The 20,976-nt window shown below is 29.6% G+C and overlaps 2 protein-coding genes across 2 annotated transcripts in view; both read right to left on the bottom strand.

Annotated features, from left to right (window-relative positions):
* The window catches only part of LOC143193904 (uncharacterized protein CG3556), a 50,970-nt gene extending 40,955 nt beyond the window's left edge, over positions 1-10,015 (bottom strand). The window contains exon 1 of the mRNA XM_076400345.1: positions 9,884-10,015. The gene's annotated coding sequence lies outside the window, so the exon portion shown is untranslated. The remainder of the gene's footprint in view (positions 1-9,883) is intronic.
* A 3,162-nt stretch (positions 10,016-13,177) lies between these two features.
* The window catches only part of LOC143193903 (facilitated trehalose transporter Tret1), a 57,476-nt gene continuing 49,677 nt past the window's right edge, over positions 13,178-20,976 (bottom strand). Inside the window, exon 7 of the mRNA XM_076400343.1 lies at positions 13,178-14,791. Within this exon, the coding sequence (XP_076256458.1) occupies positions 14,010-14,791 (782 nt within the window). The 3' untranslated portion in view covers positions 13,178-14,009. The remainder of the gene's footprint in view (positions 14,792-20,976) is intronic.

The following is a 20,976-nucleotide window of genomic DNA, read 5'->3' as shown; positions in this document are numbered from 1 at the left end:
ATGATAATCTTGCTTAATAATTTCGCACACAGCATCGATGTTTTCTGGGACAATAGCTGAGTTTGGACGATAGGAAACTCGTCGGACAGCGAACTACGAGCATGATTGAATTCACTAAACCAGCGATACACGATGGTTTTTATAGATTTTCATAGCCAAAAGTCAAATTAAGTTGACTAATACACTCTTGTTATAATCCACGTCGAAAATCGGAAAAAATCATCGCACGAAAATGTTTAGGATTCAGTTCGATTTTTTATATAGATGAAACTTTCAACTAAATATAAAATATTTGTGCGTCCGTGCGATAAAATGTTCTGAGTAAAATCGTAAAAAATGTCGAACTTTACGATGGCACCGTCAGATGGGCTCACCTAACAACAGTGTTGCCAATTCCCGAAATATAAATAGAGATAATGGTCATACGGACCGATTACGACAATTAAGTTAATAATTAATCTTACAGTTAATCAGTTTGAGAAAAAAATCAATCAACTACTAATTTCCATTTGGGTATGAAGAAGCTTGTCAAGTCATTGTTCGAAACTTTTTTGTCCTGCTATTATTGGTATACTCGCGGGTTCGAACAGAATTGGAATTTCGGGCATGATGGTAAATTTATGTTTGCAATTGTCAATAAGGCAAGAGTACAAAATCGGACAAGGAAAGTGATCTCAGTCAAGCCAGGAACCACCCTGGGTAAAACTGGATGTCTTTTGGGATGACACTTTGGACACTCGTTAGTTAGTAGGCTTAATGCAGAGCACCCTGGTTTGGAGCCCATCTTGAGTAGTCGTTGTCCACTCGAGATAAACCCTAGTGGGCAAAAATACAACAGAAAACTTTTTTGCGTGAACAAAATGTTTGTTCCCTAAATATTTGATGAAGTAGAAACCTACCAGTACACATCGAACTCAAAATGAGCTCGAAAACCTGCTAATATGACTGCTTGGAGCAATAATTACCCAGATGAAAAATAGAAGTTTATAGAACATATGGTTTAGTTATATATTTTGTGTATTAAGTCTCTAATTAGGTTAAAGCTTTCATAATTTTAACCATTTTTTTTTAATTTTAGAAAGTACTTATTGATTAACATTAATACCATATATATATATATATACAAAAATATTTTCTATAGTTTTCTATAAATTTCTCCCATTATTCTGACAACATATAGTAGCGATAATTAATGTTCGCACATGTTCAGCAATATAGAACTGTACGCCAGTTAAGCTAAAATGCTGTATCGATCTGAAGAATGGTAATCAGAAAGCGCTCTGTCTGGTGTCTATACTGTATGTGACAGAAGTTCCCATTTTTACTTCAATCATGTATTCTTCACGTCTCTTGCTTTTTTTGTATATTTCAGCATATAATGACTAGCGTCTGTATATATATATATATATATATATATATATATATATATATATATATATGGTTCTAATTTCTTTACTAGAATTCGTTTTATGTAAACATAATGAAACGGCGAAATTGACAAATTCTAATTACTAAGGTTAAAGAGCAATTTTAATATAATTTCTCTCAGAAAAGTTTGTTGTTGTAATAAAACGGTGCTTTGAATAGCGTCATGGTTTGTTTAGGATGATTTTTGTCCTTAATTTGCCTGAATCTGACAGCAGTGTAATTAAGTAAATTATTTTCATTTATGAAATCGTCTTTTTATTGAAATGCTCTGGAAATGGAATTTATTTAGGAGTCATGTATATATATATATATATATATATATATATATATATATATATATATATATATATATATATATATATATATATATATATATATATTATATATATATATATATATATATATATATATATTTGTTAATATGCAATTATAATATGCAATATAATTTTTTTTAATTAATTCCAGAATATTTTATTAATCTATATTTTATATTATATTGTTGTCATTATATGAAATTAATATGCTTTATATATTATTAATGTTAATTTTATGTTATAATGGATTGGGCAACATGAAATATCATTTTTTAAGATAACTTATTTTTATATTGTTCAATATCAGTATTTAACGTAAAAGTGAACCAAATGATTTTGGCAAACCTCCTTTGAAGCCAGCTCTACAAAGAAGTTTTCTAGAGACTGGAACAAATGGCTTCGAGCTTATTTTGGTATCCAGTTTAGTTCTATAACAATGTCATGAGATGAAATGTGTCAATATTCCCCAATATTAAAAAAAAAATTGATTGTTTCATCGAATTTTCAACGTCCAAGACGAGGAAAATTCTATAGACTATTACTTTTCCAAATGCGTATTGTTTCATTAAGTAACTATCATTAAAGAAAAAAAAATTCGCATGTTTCTTCCGTCTATTTGATTTACATTTTTACAATTGGTATTTTTGATTTAAATAAATGATTATTTAATAAATTATATGAAGTAACATTATAATTAATATATTTTATTTTCAACACCTATAATTTTCAATAGACACAATAAAAGTAAATATATTTTAATTGTCAAATTTTTAAAATTTTTATTCATAATAAATTTTAAAGAGAATAATGTTGAAAAATTGGTGTATATTTTTAAGTACAATGTGCTATTTTAATATACTATTCCATATTATATTATTGAAAAACATATTTAATAGGGTTTATATTATTTTATTTGTTTTATTTTATAACAAAACATTTCATAATAAAATGAAAGATGCTGAATAGTTTTTATTTGGAATCCACAATTTTATTTCCAATAGGGCAGATTTGAAATATTGGTTAAATGATTTATAGGGAGGTTAATGTGGAATAAGGTCTTTTAGGCTTATTTAGTATTGACCTAGTTCGAATTTATCTTTTACAGCTGAGAGGAGACGCCAGGGTCTCGAGTAGTGTCGGCGACATTTGTCTGGAATGCAGATCGAATTTTATGAACTTAACATATAGGTTATAGCAGATTATACTAGAGATACCAAAAAAATAACGATATATCGAAACAAAAATATATATCAATATATTTTGGTCTATATTTTTCGATATATTTTTTAAAGCGTCGATAGTTGTAAAGGAGAATATCGAACTTTGAGTTTAAAATTAAAAATTTATATATGAATTTTGCTTGGAAGAAATGGAAAGAGTAGGGTTGGGGTGAGGAAAGATCGATATTGTTAAAAATAAAAACTGATGTTTTCGTTCGCATATATTTCCATATATGTTTTTAAAATGTCGATAGTTTTCTCCGCGGATAACATCCCTACATTGTTCAATAAATTAGTAGAGTAGCGCCAATAGTAGAATTAATGATTTGCTTTAATTTTTATAATGAACTATTCATAAGCATAATATAACCACAATTTCATCATTAAATTTAATATGAATATAATATATAAATATAAAAATACCGCAAACTAAGTACCCAATGACGCTGATATGAATACCAAATAATTATAAAGTGCTATGAAAATTTGGTCAGCGATATAACATACATGGTAAATATGCGTATCAACGTAAGTAACTTTTAAATTCATAATCCAACTATTACATTCGACGGTTTTGACATTTCTGTATCTAAAACAACAGTTTCCTCCCTGTATTATTGAGTTATTTAAATTAGCCCATTTAGAGACTTACACATTTAGAGACTTATAGTGATGGTATATCATATCGATATTATCGGCTTAAGTTTCAACGACTTAATAGTTGTAATTTTGATAGCAATAACAAAGAATCATCTGCAGAATCAAAATAGTTGTCATAAGTACAATAAGTTATTGGTAATCTAGGAGAGCCATCCACATCGCCCTGGAAGCCTGGAATCTCTGGAAGTATTCGCAGCCATAAATTATTGTTGTATGTATGAAGAATCAGAAAGGTGTAGTGTATTAGAGCTGTTAAAACCGAATGAAACTGTTACTGTAGAGTAGAACGACTTAAAATGTTTATTGTTGCAAAAAATATTAACAATACCGAGTAACAAAATCAAAGAATCATTGAATCATTTTGCAAAAAAACGCTCGGCTACACGTTAATAAATAATATTTTTTTTAAATAAAAAATGTTAAGAGTTGTTCTATTATCTACAACATAGGGCAAAAGTCCCGCTACCATTGACTAAAATATTGACCATTCAATAAATATTGTCACTATCTCTGCTCGTTCTTGTAGCGTAGATTTATCCGTAATAAAATTTGGACGTCTACACAACACAATGGTTGAAGCGAAACTGAGCCAAACGTCAAAATGGTAGCGGAACTTTTGCTCTATCCTATATTATCTATTTTATAAACAAATATTTAAGTCTGTAGGATTAATGGAATTGAGTTGTGGGTTATCATTGGGATGTAATGGATATTTAAATATTCCAAAAATAGTTTATGAGAAATGATCATTCTCTGAATTGGTTTAACGCCGTAATGAATTACCGATTTATATTAGAAGTTATATATTAGGAATTAAAAATATTTTTCAGGATCAACATCAATAGGTACATAGTTTTGAATATGAAAGAAGATGAGAAACAAATTATAATATATTCGCTAAACTATTTATTCAGAACCTTATGGAACTGGAAAGAAGAAAATTATTCTGGATTAAAATTATATTAAATTAATGAGTCATGAAATATTTTCGTGAATTAACCCACAATAGCCAACAATATCGATTCACTTAATTCGACTTTTGGATTAATGAAACGACGATGGAACACCATTTAGGTATACTATTAATCGATAGTTTGCCAGCTTTAATGATGGTTTTTAATAGTAGTTCTATTAAAAGATTGAGGTCTCTTACTTTCCTAAGTGTCGATGCTGTACGTGGACTAATATTCTACTAAAATTATTGCTGTTAAGATTATGATAATTGGTTAACCATAAATTGCATTTTATTTCTACATTAACATATACATAATTCAAAAATCTACAGGAATGTTACACTTATAATTCTTATTTAAACTTCTAAAGTTGTACGCACAATAAATAATACAATATGAAGTTGATATTAATTACAGTCGATCGTTATTGGTAAATTACTGAGACCTACATATATCAAGGTTTGATGGGAAAGCTTAATCGGTTTTAATACAATATATAATTTACTGTTGGAGGTTGTTGGAGATTCCATAAAAATAAATTATACAATAATATAGAATTACACTGCAAAAATAGTTTCATATGAGACTGATAATTACATATTAAATAGTTCTTAGTGGGTTCATAATTTGTTAATATTACAATAATAAACATATGGACAATCGGTTTCTAAGTGAATTTTATTCATAGTTATATATTTCTGAGAATAATAAACTTCTTCAGACCTCTAAATGTGCCTGTTAAATTTCCCTTTTCCGAGAATCAGTCTGCTATATTTCATTGTCGTTAATATCAAAACAATTAATTTTGAATAGTCTTTAAATTCAGAAAGTCTGAAAATTGTTTGACTGCCCAATTAATTATGGAACTAAGCCCTTCCATGACTTTTGATTACTGTTTTTTTCATGTAAATTTAAATACTTCAATTTTCATTTTTACTTCGATTTTTTTTCAAGACCAGCAAAATATTATTACCAAAAGTATTTTCAATATGTCGTTATTAAATTTGTTGTAACTTTTTCAATAAAAAATACGTTATTATGCTTTCTTATTGTTTGGACAACCAAAATATATAAGTGAAATTTGTATTCATATATTCGAAGTCGAATTCCAAATTAAGAAATTTGTTTTTAATTTTATTTTTGTAGAAACATTTTCTTATTCTTTTATCTAAACAAGCAAGGAACAACCCAATAAAAATATATTACTCTTTCAAATGTTTTTTAGGTGATCTGATGATCTGATGAACCAATAATTATTTAGAATAGGGATGCTTTTTTATCACGAATCAATTCAGGTTTCAGCATAATTTATCATAATTTGGCTCTTAACACTGACAATAATGATCATAAGAATACTTGAACAGTTTTTCATAATAAAATTACTTACGCGAAAACCTAATTTTATCGAAATAAATACTACTACGTGTTTTATTACAATTTAGATACCAATTTGAATCAATACTATTTCAGCAACGTTCTTCTTCATATTAAACAGAAAAAATTGATAATATTTTACATTTTAGATATTTTCTTATGTAAAATATTATATTTTCTTTACTAAAATCGTAATTTTAAGTTTAATTCTCTGACCAAATCGCTAGGTTTTCGATACAGTGTACAAATTTAAAATCCAAAAAATTGAAGGAACTGAAAAGATTATGATACCATAACAACTAAAGCGAACTCTTTTGTGAATTTAGTTTAGTTTTTTTTTTACTTTAAAAAAGAATTTGGTAGCAAATTTCTTTAAATGAAATAATAAATATAATGAAAATCGAAAATGTAATTATTGTAAATGTAATTGTAAGTTTGTGTGTGTGTATGATGTATACGTATATGAATTAGTCATAATCATAGTAAGACATCATGTTTCTAGTATAATAGAAGCACTTGTGTCACGTATCCCCAGTTCATTTCGGAATATTTTATTCAGAGAAGGGAAACAAACAATAAAAGGCCCTTTCCCACTTTAGACCCTTCTTTATCTCCCCAATATCTAATTGAACTACGATAATAAAAATCTATGGGGAAGTATCAAATGTTTGAGTTTAATCAGAGTTGGCTATAATAAATTCGGTTAGTGATTTTCTTATTACTTATTTTTTGCTATATATCGTGGAGCAAATGCAAAAATAATACATTTAGGAAGTTATTTCATTGTTTTACTATCTACAAAAATTTCACGTATTGTATTAGATATTTGCCCAAATAATGTTTGTTTTACATATCAATGTCATATTATCTAATTATTTTCTATGTTATTGACGATAATTATAGTCATGCACGAGAGATAATATAGATTATGGTTATATAGAGGTTATCAAAACTTTATAATCTAATTTGTATATTTATTGTCAAAGAGAGCTACTCTCCGGAGAATATTTTCAAAATCCCCGTTCTCTTTTGACAACGAAATGACTAATTGATCTATCAGAATAAAGATGATTTACTTACCCCCAAATTGATTAAGGCTGTAGATGCTTCTTTGTCAAATATAATTAATATTATTAATAATTATACATGAAACTGACAAGTAATATTTCCAGATCTAGTTTATGATTATGTTTGTTTGAATCAATAGGGGATAGTAAAACCAAATTAAAGATGGATTTAAGGATATTCCATAAATTTAATTCCGATTGAAAAAAATATATGAAATGTATAAAAGAATATTAAGAGTCTATTGTATTAAAGAGGGATTATTTTGAAAGAGACAAATTAATTTCGAAAAATAAACAACGCCTGTTACGTTTATTTCAATAGTTATTATTTTTTTGATTCATGGTGGTAAAATTAGTATTACTAGTGAGCATTTAGTAGTCAAAACTGCATTAAATTATTTTGAAATTGGTCTAGTGCCTTAGCTGCAATATATATAGTCTGTTCAAAGTTAATTTGTCATCGACGTCATTTAAATTTGTGACAGCAAAACGTCCCTATGTTGCTGCATAAACTCTGAGTTTTAGTTCAATTTGGCTTTGACCTATAACAAAATTCTAATCTAAATAAAGAAATTGAACAAAAATGTTATCAAATATATTTTACTTTATCATTATAGTACATCTAACAACTACAGTTAATTATACAGCCACAATAGTTTATAGGTTCGAGCTATAACCTCTTATCACTATTGCTTTCAAGAATTTTGCAACGTGTGACAACTGGGTGACTTTGACAGGCTGATTAGTTTACGTGTTGGGACTAATCAGACAGCATTGTGTCTTTTTTTAACTCGAATAAAATGAGAATGAAAATATTTTCTGATTCTAAAACGGATTTACAAATTGCGGCAGGCAATACATTAAACATCTTGATGATTTATGTACAAAAAAAACTTTGAATAGACTATATATTACAAACCGTTTGTGTTATCTATATTGTGTATCAAATTAATACATCAAAATACAGTTGAAAATGCACTACTAACAATTCTCATTTGCTTTTTTTTACTTAATTATTTGTTAGTTTTAAGATTATTATTGCATATAATGCCTGAAATATATGGTTGATAAATACGGAAACTAAGATGAGTTATTTTTAGACAAAATTTGCAAAGAAATCCTAAATAATAATTGTTAGGATTACCTCCTAATCGTGCTACCAAAATTATTTCGATTACTGCCATTTATTTAGCAAGAATACATTTTTCCCTGCTGTCCTTTGTTCTCTAGATATTAAATTCATAAAATTTCTTAAAACCTAAAATGGATTCTTTCTAGTTTATATTGCGAATTTAAAAAAAATGTTTGCGGAAATGTAAACGATTAAGAAAATTGTCCTATTATTTAAGGAGAGGTCGATAATTTGTTCTATTAATTCTGTTAATCCAGTTATGAAATTTTGGAATATATTTTTCTATTAAGTAGGCATAATAATTTGTTCACTAAAAATGTAAGGCGTTTCAACTCCATATGATACGACTTTTTATTCGGAATTGCCTTCGTTTATGGTTCCAACAATACTGAAATAGTCAGAAGTAATATAAAATTTTAAGTAGTATCAAAAATTAAACATTATCATTTAATATTGAATATCAAAATGAACAAAAAGGTTTAATAATAATTTAATTCAAGTATTTTTAGGTAAAACTCAGAACTAGATGTCTATTGTTTATATACGTCTAAGATAAACAATCAATCTACCTTTAAAAAGTAGCATTGGTAACACCACCGCTTAAAAGACCCTCAAATCAGGAAATAACAGGTGTGGATGGTTTATGCTCATTTGAGTTTCCATTAAATTTCATTTTATGCATTTTATAATAGTATATACAATATATACACTTTAGTTTATGTACTTCCCGATATAAATTTTAATGTACACACTCCCTTGTGTGTGCAATATTATTAACCTTTCATAATGTTTTTAAAACAATTTCAGCTTTAGCTTTATTGGATTAAATAACAATTAGATCACTAGATCGCAATCTTTGTTATTTAACTAACGTAGGATTTTTTAATTTCAATAGTTTTTAATTTAATGTTTTTCTATATCATCCAAGTTTGTAGTGCTTCTTGTGAAAACAGGCATGCATATTAGACATAGCATTTTATTTATATAATTGAATTAAAATCACCAATGTTAATTACAATAACGATATGATTAATTAATGTTCTCTCCAAAAGCTTTCATTTATCTATTTTCCCCTTTAAATTGTCAGCTGGATGACTAATTGATCTATCGAAAAACTCTGAGATGGTAAACTAGAAATATATTTTGGTTTGGTTTATATAATATAATAATTACAACTGTTCCTTATTGATTTAATTTTCTCTCCTGATTTTATGCTGAAATATTCGTTGTATATTAATGGAATAGAAAAAAAAATCTCTAAAGAGATTTAATAGTAAGTTTCGTAATCTAAGTTGTATACACGTTCCTAAAAGTATAATAAATTTTGATAGGTTTCAGCATGATATCAAACAATCAAAATTACTCCTATAAATTACCAGAATTAAATGGTTCGTAAAAACGTCGTAATACATCAGATTAAAAAATTTAGATAATAAAAATATTGCTACTGTAATATATTTTTTATATCACATAAACCTTTTTTGCCGTTATAAGCACTATAAATCTTAACAGCAGTGGTATAAAATATAAATAATGTTACACAAATGATAAGATGCCTAGGATAATAAATTATTAATTAAAAATTATATATCTATACTTTTAAAAATTGGGCCAATCAAATTACTAATTATATGTTAAGAATCAAATTATTTATTTTTATAATATGTTCATTTAATTCAGCGTATAAATAATAGCTGTATGGATGTTGAGAAGAAAAATGACAAAATAATATTACCTTTATTAGACCCTCTCTGGCACCGTGATCAACCGATGACTAATTAGGACCCGATCAGGAAAATTCCCGAAAGCAACTGATCGGCCTATCGACTAGAACTTGGCTGGAACGGGCGCCGGAAAACAAGTGAAGCTCGGACGAACGCCGCGACGCCACCTAGACCGACGCTCCGCATCGATCCGTTCATTCACTTGGTGGTCGAACGGTTGAATGGAGGATTCTGAGAGTCGAAGAAAAAACGGCGAAAAAATACGGATATGGCATTATTTCCAAGTTGAGTCGGGACTGGAAAAAGAACTTTGGATCGAGAAAAAATCCAGGAGATTGGAAATTTATGGAAGGTTTTCAGGTTTTTTAGTCTTGTACCTACAGATTTATGGGATGAGTAAATTTTGATGCATTGTTTCCCACCACTTGCAGATGATATGAATTACAATGCGATTTTCTACGAGTTTTGACTTAAGTGGGTAATCAATAGGCATAATTACTGTCATAAGGAATCATGCAAATATTTTAGTAATATTTGCAACATATGACAAATATATTCTAAAAAATATTTATTATTAAATTACATCGGTGATTACCAAGATTTTAGTAGAACTAAGAGCTGGAAATTTATAAATCCGTGATCACACATTAAAATACACCACAATATCACAAAAATTCCAATCAGAAACGTACCGAAACGTTGATGTCACTTAACGTATCCTCGCAATCATTTCCGTATACCAACGTTTGAACTTTTTTTCATAGTTCTATTTTATTTGGATTATTCATGTTATATCCCACAGTTAAAAAATTGGTTTGGATTACCAAAAGGAAGAAAAAATAAACGAAAAACTAACGGTGAAAGTAACTCAGATAATTAATTAAAGAAAAATATTAGAACCCTTATTAAACTGAAGTGAGTGAGTATTTCAGAAACACTAGATGTGAAACAGCAATTGTGTAATAGCACAATCGTCTGTTGTGAACTGTGAAAAACTATTAGTGAAATCAAGTCTCCCATATTTGTTAAAACAAATCAAAATTTAATCGATAGCAAATCTGCTGAAAAAAAAGTGTGATGAATTTTCAAAATATAGATACAAATATATTTGGGGGGACTACCAAAATGTTAATTTTACATAGTTGATAGCAACTACAAATAAAAATTTTTAAATAATTAACTTAATTAAAATTTAAATTAACAGCTCTATGGAATGAAAAGTGTATCTGGCATTGTAGCAAATGTCCTTGTAATATTTGGGTAAATAAAATGCACACATTGTAATTTTAAAGTTTTTTTTTTTTAATAACAGCCTCCAAACTTATAAGCATGTGCAAGTAAAATACTCCCATCTTTTATTTTAGTTGACTTCAGTGACAACATTTGAGTTAGTACATTGTCTATATATATATATATATATATATATATATATATATATATATATATATATATATATAATTACATTGTTCAATCAAATATGTATCACTTACTATTAATATGGTGTAGTCTAGCTCATCGAACTATATAATGTAAAGGAAACCAGATATTTCATATTAGGTTTGGTAAGATGGAATTTGACACTTCTCTTCCTATGTATTTCATTAATATATTTCTTTGTACTTTGAGAATATATGGTCACTCAGTAGTGAATGGTCAGTTTAGGGGTAGCGAAAAAATATTAATATATCGATATATCGAAATTTTTTTCATTTTGGCCGATATATTTTTAACCAATATATCGATATATCGATATTTTTTTCAGCCGATATTTTTCGATATTTTGTCAAAAAAAATATTTCTTAAACATTATAAAAACCCATTTAATTATTTTTAATAAACCCTTCAAATTGACACTTAATTTCCTTTTTACCAACCAGGATTTATCTGGACTGGAGCTACCGTTTAACGTGGGTTTCGAACCACGGTCCTCGGCATTAAGAATACCGACTTTCAAGCGACCAAATTAGAAATCATCTCAAAAGACATGCCGTCTTTCCCAGCCTGCTTACTGACGTGACTGGCATCATTTTTCTTTTCGGATTTCACACTCTTTCCTAAGACAATCACAAATATTAAACAATCACAAACATATATTTTACGACCACGCCCCAGCGGGATTAAAACTCGGGACTATTGCACCTATACAAACTGTCCAGTGCGACCAAAACAGCTACTCGTTTTTGCAGAAATAACTTTTACTGCGATTAAAGTAAGTAATTTAAAAAAAATTAGTTATCATGCTTATTATTGCAGATTTAAGAACTGCAAAATATTTTATAAAATTATTTTACATCACGGCTACTGTTCCTAGTTTGTTTTAGTATAACATTTAATAACATTACCAATCATTTGTATAAATCTCTATATTGTTTTTAAAACAAATAACTGCTTTTATTGCAAACTTATTCGTCCTTATTTAACACGTAATTAGACTTATGTTTGGGCTTGTTGTTAACTCTTGAACGAGAATATTGTTGGAAAGTCAAAGATTGGAAGAATAGTTGAAATAAGAATTATTTTTAAGTAAAAATATTTTAAAGAAAGTGAGTATAACACAGAAATGCTGTTATTTTTGGGGTGTAAGAGACACAATTGATATCGAATATCATATCTAATCTCTTAATATGGATTATTAATGAAAAGTAGTCCTTTACTAGACTAGATTTTTACTCTTAATGTAGATATGATGTTTACTCAATACTTAATAAACAAGTCTCTATATATAAATTCTGTCCTAACACTCAAAGTTCGCTTTATATATGTATAATAAAATATCAAAAAATATAAATATATGTTAAAATATAAATAGATATTATTATAGACATTAAGGAATATGACTATATACCTTAATGGCGGACGAATGTGCTCCATAAAGGGAAAAATGCCAAATTAGTTAATAATTACGTGTATCCATATCTTCCAGAATGCAAACCATCTCAGAAGATAGGTAATAACATGGTCATAGAAATATTAGCGTTAACAATGGAAAGTATTCTAGATATGTTGGAATAACTTATAACACATAATTGTTGTTGAAATATTGTTTGACTTATTGAATCAACGGCTAAAATAGCACTGGGAATTGAATCCTATTATAATGTAAACGAGACCCCTAAATTACAGCACATTAACGTCACGTCACTAGACAGATTTCTTATAATATTCAGTGCCATATTAATTGCGCTATATATAATATATATTCATATATATTTCGTTTAAGACTTTTATTTTTTAAATAAAGGATCTCTCAACTGTCTTTCAAGTCTGAATATGACTTGTCAACAATATAAAATAAAATTCCAATATATATTTTACCAATTTATTTAACAAAATATGATATTGTTTTGAAAATAAAACAAATAAATAGATATAAATAAATAGACAAAGCGTGTACGGTATTTTAACCTAATAATACAAGTCTAGTAAAACAAAATATGAATTTAATACTAAAATAATCGAAATTGAATGTTCTAGTTTCTTAAAATAAAACTAAAACGCAGATAATGGATGTTTGTTCTTAATTGATATAATACTTAAATATTAATCACTACTCTAATAATTGGTAACATAATGATTCTAATGATCATTGTAACATGTATGTTGAAAAATGCATTTCTGCTCATTAATGTAATAAACAAGATACAATTTAATGTATAATATTTGTGTTGTAAAAATGCATTATTTTATATAGAATACATAATCTATAGCATAAACATCAGTAATTTATAAGCGATGTAATATCAAATAACGTATAGTAATAAAACAGAAAATTATATGAAAGTAAGTAACTTGCCATAATGTAACAGTCTTTTTAAAAATCTTGTTTTAAGTTTTTTTTTTAATTTTGATGCTATGAATAGTCTTGTTACTAAACTTTTTTATATTACAGACTAATTTTTGACTTCTATTTTCAAATAATGTTCTTAATTAAACATTAGTGATTTTGCGAGTAAGATAAATAAGTAGAAGCGATTAAAACATATTAACGTAAATAAATACATGCATTGTATGAAATATAGTAGAATACTTTTGTTTAAATATTTTTTACGCAATGCTTATTCTAAAATCACTTTATATAAAATATCTTATAACGTATACGTTTAACCCTGTTTTATATCCGTCGCGCATTTTAAGGAACTATCTAGTCACTACTGTAATATCATCGGACTCATTTACAAAGCCATTGTTGTCTATTCCGCTTCTTTCTTTAAACTTGTTATTATTCCCGCTTTTGCCTCTGAAGTAAGCTTCAATTTCATCTAAGCTTTTATTTCTTGTTTCGGGTAAAATGTATTTACAGAATAACATGGCTAAGGTGGAAGCAGCAAAGAATGTGAAAATAGTTCCACTGAAACCGAGATAGTTCACCATATCGTAATAGATTTTTACACAAATAAAAATGAATGTTTGAGCCATGCATATTACGATACCGGCCATGATCGGGCGTACTCGCAATGGAAACAATTCACCGCATAATATCCATGGAATAGGCAACATTCCGATCATCGAAAAGAGCACATTGAACATAACGCAGAATAGGGGAAGGAGATTAAGGATTTTTTCCTCGTTCGGATTGAGTTCATAGTATTTCACATAAAGTCCTAAGATTAAAACTGAGATTGTCATTCCAAAGCTGGAAAAGGTGCATAACGTTTTCCGTCCCAGTTTATTAATAAGAATGGCGCAGACTATTGACATTATAAATCGTATACTTCCAACTGTGATGCTGGACACGTAGTCGTTAATTTGAAGATCTGTCTCGCCAAAGAACTGGACTGCATAATATAGGATGGTGTATATACCACTTAGTTCTTGAAGCAGGAACAATCCGACTAGCAGACAGAATGGTCGAACTGTTTCAGGACTCAAATATAGTTCCTTCAAAGACTTTTGTACGTTGGCCTTCTCAGGGCTAATATCTGCAAAATAAAATTAGTATTAGTTGTATTAGTTTTTATATAATATTTTAACGGATTTTTTTATATATTTGAAGAAACAAAAACAATTCGCAATATGTTTTATAATGATATTGTCGATTGTACGCTGTTAAAGCTATAAACCCTGTTAAATATAAAATGAGTAAATTATATATATTATGCCGGCGGAAAATTTTATAGTTAAATTAGTAAAAGATTAAATTAACTAAAAAATTTGTAAAAAATATATTCTTAAGCATTAAATGAGCTTAAGAAAATATTTTTATCATATCATATTTTCATCAACATATTTTTAAAAACGAATTTATTAATTAATATGTACTAATCTCAAATACAATGAGGTCAACTTTCTCAATACCTTTTTTGTATAACAATACCATTGAAGGTAATACATCAGAAACTAACAAAGTTCAGGTATAAAGTAAATATAAGTAAAGTAAAATTATTTGAGCTGCCATATTACCAATACTTTTCCAACATAACATTAATGAAATCTATAGAATAAACGAATATTAAAAAGAGAAATAATTATTTTAGGAATTACTGTGAATTAATGTTAAAGTATCTAAAATTAAACTTATCCCATAACAATATTCTATTTAAAATTTTATCATTAAGCTTTATATTTTCAACTTGAAAAGCGCTAGAGTAGGATCCATTAAACACCACTTGCGAATTTTTTTTAAATTTAATTTAAATGAATCAATGTACTTCCAAGCCACGTACACACCTACGTTACTTAGAGTAGAATTTAAAGCCTACTCGATTACGTAAAGTATAGTATAGTCGAAAGATATGGTATCATATTGACAAATGATTCAATATTCATAACATATACAAGCTAAACTAGACGAAACGTTGGATCCTGATCAACAACAATTTAGAGTTGCATCATCAATGATTTAACATCAAAAATATAAGGTACATTATGTAATCGGTTCAATTTTTCTATTTTAGAAAGGACATCATTGACTTCAAACTTACTTAGTTTAAGCTAAAGTGCAAAAAATCAAACAACAAAAGCATTGAATTTCGAAAATCACATTTTTATATGTCTATATATACTGGATAATACAATAATAATAAATGGAAAACTGTTATTAAATATAATAGTTGGGTTAAGTTATTTAACAGTTGCTGACATTGATATTTTTCATTTTCATTACATCGACAATTAAGTCATTGCCGATGAAGTATTGATACGCTATTTTTCTAATCATAGATAGCCGAGAATTCATCGTTCAAATTCCATAGTTTGTGATTGGTCTGAAATGCATTATGCTGCATATTATGAGTTACTTCAGCAAATTAAAACAATTACTGATAAACTGAATTGTTTTGAGCCATATATTTTTAGATGAAAATGCACGGAATTTGAAGAAAATTAACTAAAGCGTGCCTAACAATATATTCACAAATCAAATATATTTAGAAGCACAGAAATAGGATAATTTACTTTATTGTCCGTGTACACTAAATATTGTTGCATGCATAATGCTTCTTCTCTTTGTACTTGGAATTGGGTGGACAAATGAAAATTGTTCGATAAATGAAATATAATAATATAAAATTAATTTCATTAAGTACTTATTATTGCAGATTAATTGAAGATATGTTACAAAAATGTTGTTACCTTCCTTAACATTATTATCGGAAAATGCGGGAATTGCTAAATTTACACATCACGAAAAATTTGAAATACGAAAGAAAATACTATACATTCTCAGCAACGTTCAATGCGTAATGTAATAAACGTAACGAAAAATAAAATTCTTTCAACAAAACACTTCTTGAATTAGAGGAGATATAAAACTTATATTACGTATTTTATCTGAAATATTTGTCGCAAGAGCAAATTCAGCCTCTATATAATAATGCTATTACGTAGCATGGGGATATGATGACACGAATTTGCCTTATGCAAGAAATATAAAACAGTTTTATCATTTTCCGAGATGTTTACACACGAAGCCAGGCCAGCTCTATAATTTAAAGTGTCTCGCTCATTTGACTTGAATAAATTTATATACACATTTTCCCCTAATATATGTATCAGCCTACAATTCAGTAAAGTTCTTCATTTTGGATGAATTTATACAGGATTATTGTTATAAATATTAGGTTCTTGCATGTATTCTGATCATTATTTCATATTAAAAATTCATTTATTTATAACAAAATTTATTAACTGAAATATGTCCATAATTTTATATAACTTTTCTGCCGCCTCACGGGGCCTCACGGATTTTAATCTGGGCGCGGGAAGTTACGCTCTTAGGTCCTCAGTCTACCCCAAGGGGCTGTGGTTGTGGAGTGTCAGCTAAGGTTGATGTTCCACGACCATAGTACGGATGTAACAACCCCAGGACCCCAGTTGTCTGTTGTTCTGTGACGTCTATTTGTGTTTCTATATCCAATTTACTTTAGGAGATTCGATTACGGTCCCGCTCGGTTGTCATCCGATATATGTACAGCTCTTCCGGGAGGTGGCCAGCCCGAAGAATGGGAGTCTATGACTGGCACCCAAAAATTTGGTCTGAAAAGACCTAGGATAGTGCAACAAGATATACTCACACAAACACGTATCGAGTACGATAGATTTTAAAATATTTGATAATAAAAGCTAATAATGGTTAGTTACTTCAACTCTCTCCATTTGTATTACAGAAATGTTCTGTTGAATCGATTGGGGAAATGGAGTTACTGAAGAAACTTAGGGATTGTTCAATGCTCGTAATTTTAACCAATCATAAGCAGTCATAGAGAGTTATGAAAATGAACAAAATACATAATACGGACGTTCAGTTCCCCCTCAGCCAACGTTGAACTTCTGTAAGGGAGTGATAAACAATGTTAATTTGATGGTTTGCTCAGAAGATGAAATACCGGAAAAGTTGCAGTATCAGGGTGTTGTACTAGTGAAAAGAATATACAGAAGAATAAATGATAAGTTAACTCCTACCCCCAGCATGATATTGACATTTAGGAAATCTATGTTACCAGAGAGAATTCGCGCCAGCTATTTGAGCATAAGAGTTAGGCAATATATCAGGTGAGAAGTTACAAATGACAGAAATTTGGACATGGACAAAATTAAAATTGGGTATCTGACCCCATATGCCGCCCGTGTGGAAAAATGGACCACAATGGAACAGAATGCAACCCCCCGCCAAAGTGCGTGAATTGCGAGCAAGAACACTCTCCGAGATACAAGGGTATGTCCAGTTTATAAGGAGGAATTTTTCATTCAGAAAATTAAAGCAATGGAAACTCAATGTGATGAAAGTACACATTATGGGGAAAACACCCGTAGATACATATTTGGAAGGCTACAGATCATATAATACAAAAACATGAGTTACTCGGGAACCACCAACTCGGTTTTATCAAGAGCTACTCAACCATTCACCACCTGGTAGGTCTTGGAAATCATACAGTCAGTGGATTTAACAAAAACCAACATATAACGGCAGTCTTCCTAGACCTGGATAAAGCTTTTGATAACATCGAAAGATCCCCAATTATAAATACGCTGAAGGCGTGGAAACTGGGGGGCCAGATTTACCGATTCATATATTCTTTCCTATATGATAGAACATTTAGAGTTAAATAAGCCATTTATATCGTTCACATATCCTCAATTAAATTAGGTCCCCCAGTGATCGAGTATAAGCCCGACGCTATTCCTTATGACACTTAGCTTCATCAATAAAATAATGCCAACTCAAATACAATATCGTCCTTCCAGCATTGGCAGAAGAAAATTATTTGTCCTTTTCTCCCGGCAAATCAACATCGGTATATTTCTGCAGTATGAAGAATTGCTGTCGCATGAGCACGTTATCCATAGGACGGGGATCCAGGGGACAACATCAGATACGACGTAGAGCACACGTTTCTGGGCCTAATATTCGTTTCTCGCCTCAGTTGACGTCTGCATATTGAATACATAAAAAATAACTGCTTAGCGGATATAAACCATTGGAAACCCGAGAAAGAGATGTGAACCCACATAGCATACGAGCCTTTTCAACTAGATAAAGGATACACTTCATATACACTGACGGCTCTAAAATGGAAGATCAAGTAGGATCGGCATATACAGATAGAACGAGCGAAAGGAACTTTAGATTGCCTTTAATGACAAGTATATTGACGACCGAGTTGTTTGCCATCTATAAGATGAATCCTACAGGAAGTCAGGAATCATATGTGGTAGCCACATACTTAATGATTTCTCTTGAGACTCTTGGATTTGTGAAGTTCTGGACACCCACTGGTTAACGCCATAATAGAAAAAATCAAAACACTAAACAACACATCTGTTTCATTCAAAGGTAACAAGAGAGCCGACTACCTTGCGGGAAATAAGTCCAAATGGTGAAGACATTATTTTGTCATAAATATATAAACGCCCATATAGTTAAAATTTATAGAGGGCTAGACCAGTTGAGATGGAAATTGACAGAGGATAATAAACTGTGGGTGGTATAGAAAATATATTATGAAATACCAAATATAAATAACATACCTAGAAAAAGTCTGCCGGCAATGACTCCTCTAAGAATAGGTCATTGTAAAATGACAGACGAGTTTCTCCTGACGGGTGAACCACCTCCGATCTGTGCAGAGTGCAACACAGTTCAAACGATAAGACACCATAAGGTAGACTGTAAGATATATGAAGATCAGAGACATAAGTTTGGGCTGGGAAACGGCCTTGCAGTTGACCTCAAACTGAGACACTTGGATGGGGTAATGGCATTTCTAAAGGACACCGATCTATACACAAGAATATAACTCTAATAATTAGGTCCGTCACTATTGGTTAGACGAATACGTATAGTATATATGTTGATATGCTGATGTAGGTAGTTTCACATTTTATACAATTCTGTTTCATGTTCTATGGCGTTAAAAGTTTAGTTTAATTTATACCCAAATGCCACATCTATGTGTTATACAACTTTTATATATACAATTTCATCTTTAAGAAAATGTTTTAATGTTTTAATCTAATTTTATTTATACATCGACGTTTATATTATTTACATAAGTAATCTATTAATATTTTAAACCAATTGTAGATAAGCAAATGTCAATCTTGACCTCAAAAAGCCCTAGAGGCAGCCGGGTCGTAAATCAATAATAAATAAATAAATAGATAAAAACTTTTCAGCGATCTAATCTTCGATCTATTTTCGCATTTCTTCAGCAATTCTAAACCATTTGCCAACCAAGCTATGCTGCTTCGGACAAACGTTAATCAGAAGGCTGTCTGATACGTCCGCTGAGTACAGCAAAACATCTCATTGAAGCTGTAACAGTGCATTCTTCACTTGTAACGGGTCGCCGAGCTAGGGATTCCGCGAAAAAATATATCTATGTATCAATGTTTTAAAAACTATTGATATATCGGAGAATTAAAAGTATCGGCAAACTCCGAAAAAATATCGATACTTCATTTTAATGCGAGGGTCACTAGTTTTATTTCGGGAATAGGAAAAAAACAAATAGTTAAGCTGCGAATATATTTTTATTGTTTTCAAATTACTCGCCGCGATGATCGATACACCTTTGCATAAGCGCAACCAATTTTCAAAGCATTTATTCCATTCCGAATGAGGTATCTTCAAAACATGATGATTTCTGAACGTTTCACTAGCTTCTTCAGGCGATGAAAATCGTTGACCACGCAGTTTCAGGGCTGTACGGCGGATGACTCATCAATTCGATGTTTTTAGTGCTCAAATAGTATGTTGTTCTGGTAAACAAATAGCGTCCGTGCGACAAAATGTTCTGGGTACGTATATCGTCAAAAATGTCAATCTTTACGATGAAACCGTCAGATGGACTCACATGACAACAGTGTTGCCAATTCCCGAAATATAAATAGTGATCCTCGTAATATCGATTATTTCTTCACTCTAATCTTAATTTTTCATGTAAAAGGGGGAGCTGTTAAAATTCTATTTTGACTCTACTTCAAAAACCCTAGGATTTTACTATCGATATTTAAAAAAAAAACAAATATGTTATGGAAAATATCGGCCAAAAAAATATCGGCAAAAATATCGATTTTTTAAAAAATATCCATATATCGATATATCGATATTTTTCGGCATTCCTCAGCTAAGCGTAGCCATGCAAAAGAATTACTTTGTGTT

This window comes from Rhynchophorus ferrugineus, unplaced genomic scaffold (assembly GCF_030347505.1).
Source record: "Rhynchophorus ferrugineus isolate W39M unplaced genomic scaffold, kcgeb_rfMv2 rfM3, whole genome shotgun sequence".
Classification (NCBI taxonomy): domain Eukaryota; kingdom Metazoa; phylum Arthropoda; class Insecta; order Coleoptera; family Curculionidae; genus Rhynchophorus; species Rhynchophorus ferrugineus.
This window is presented reverse-complemented; position numbering and strand designations above follow the sequence as displayed.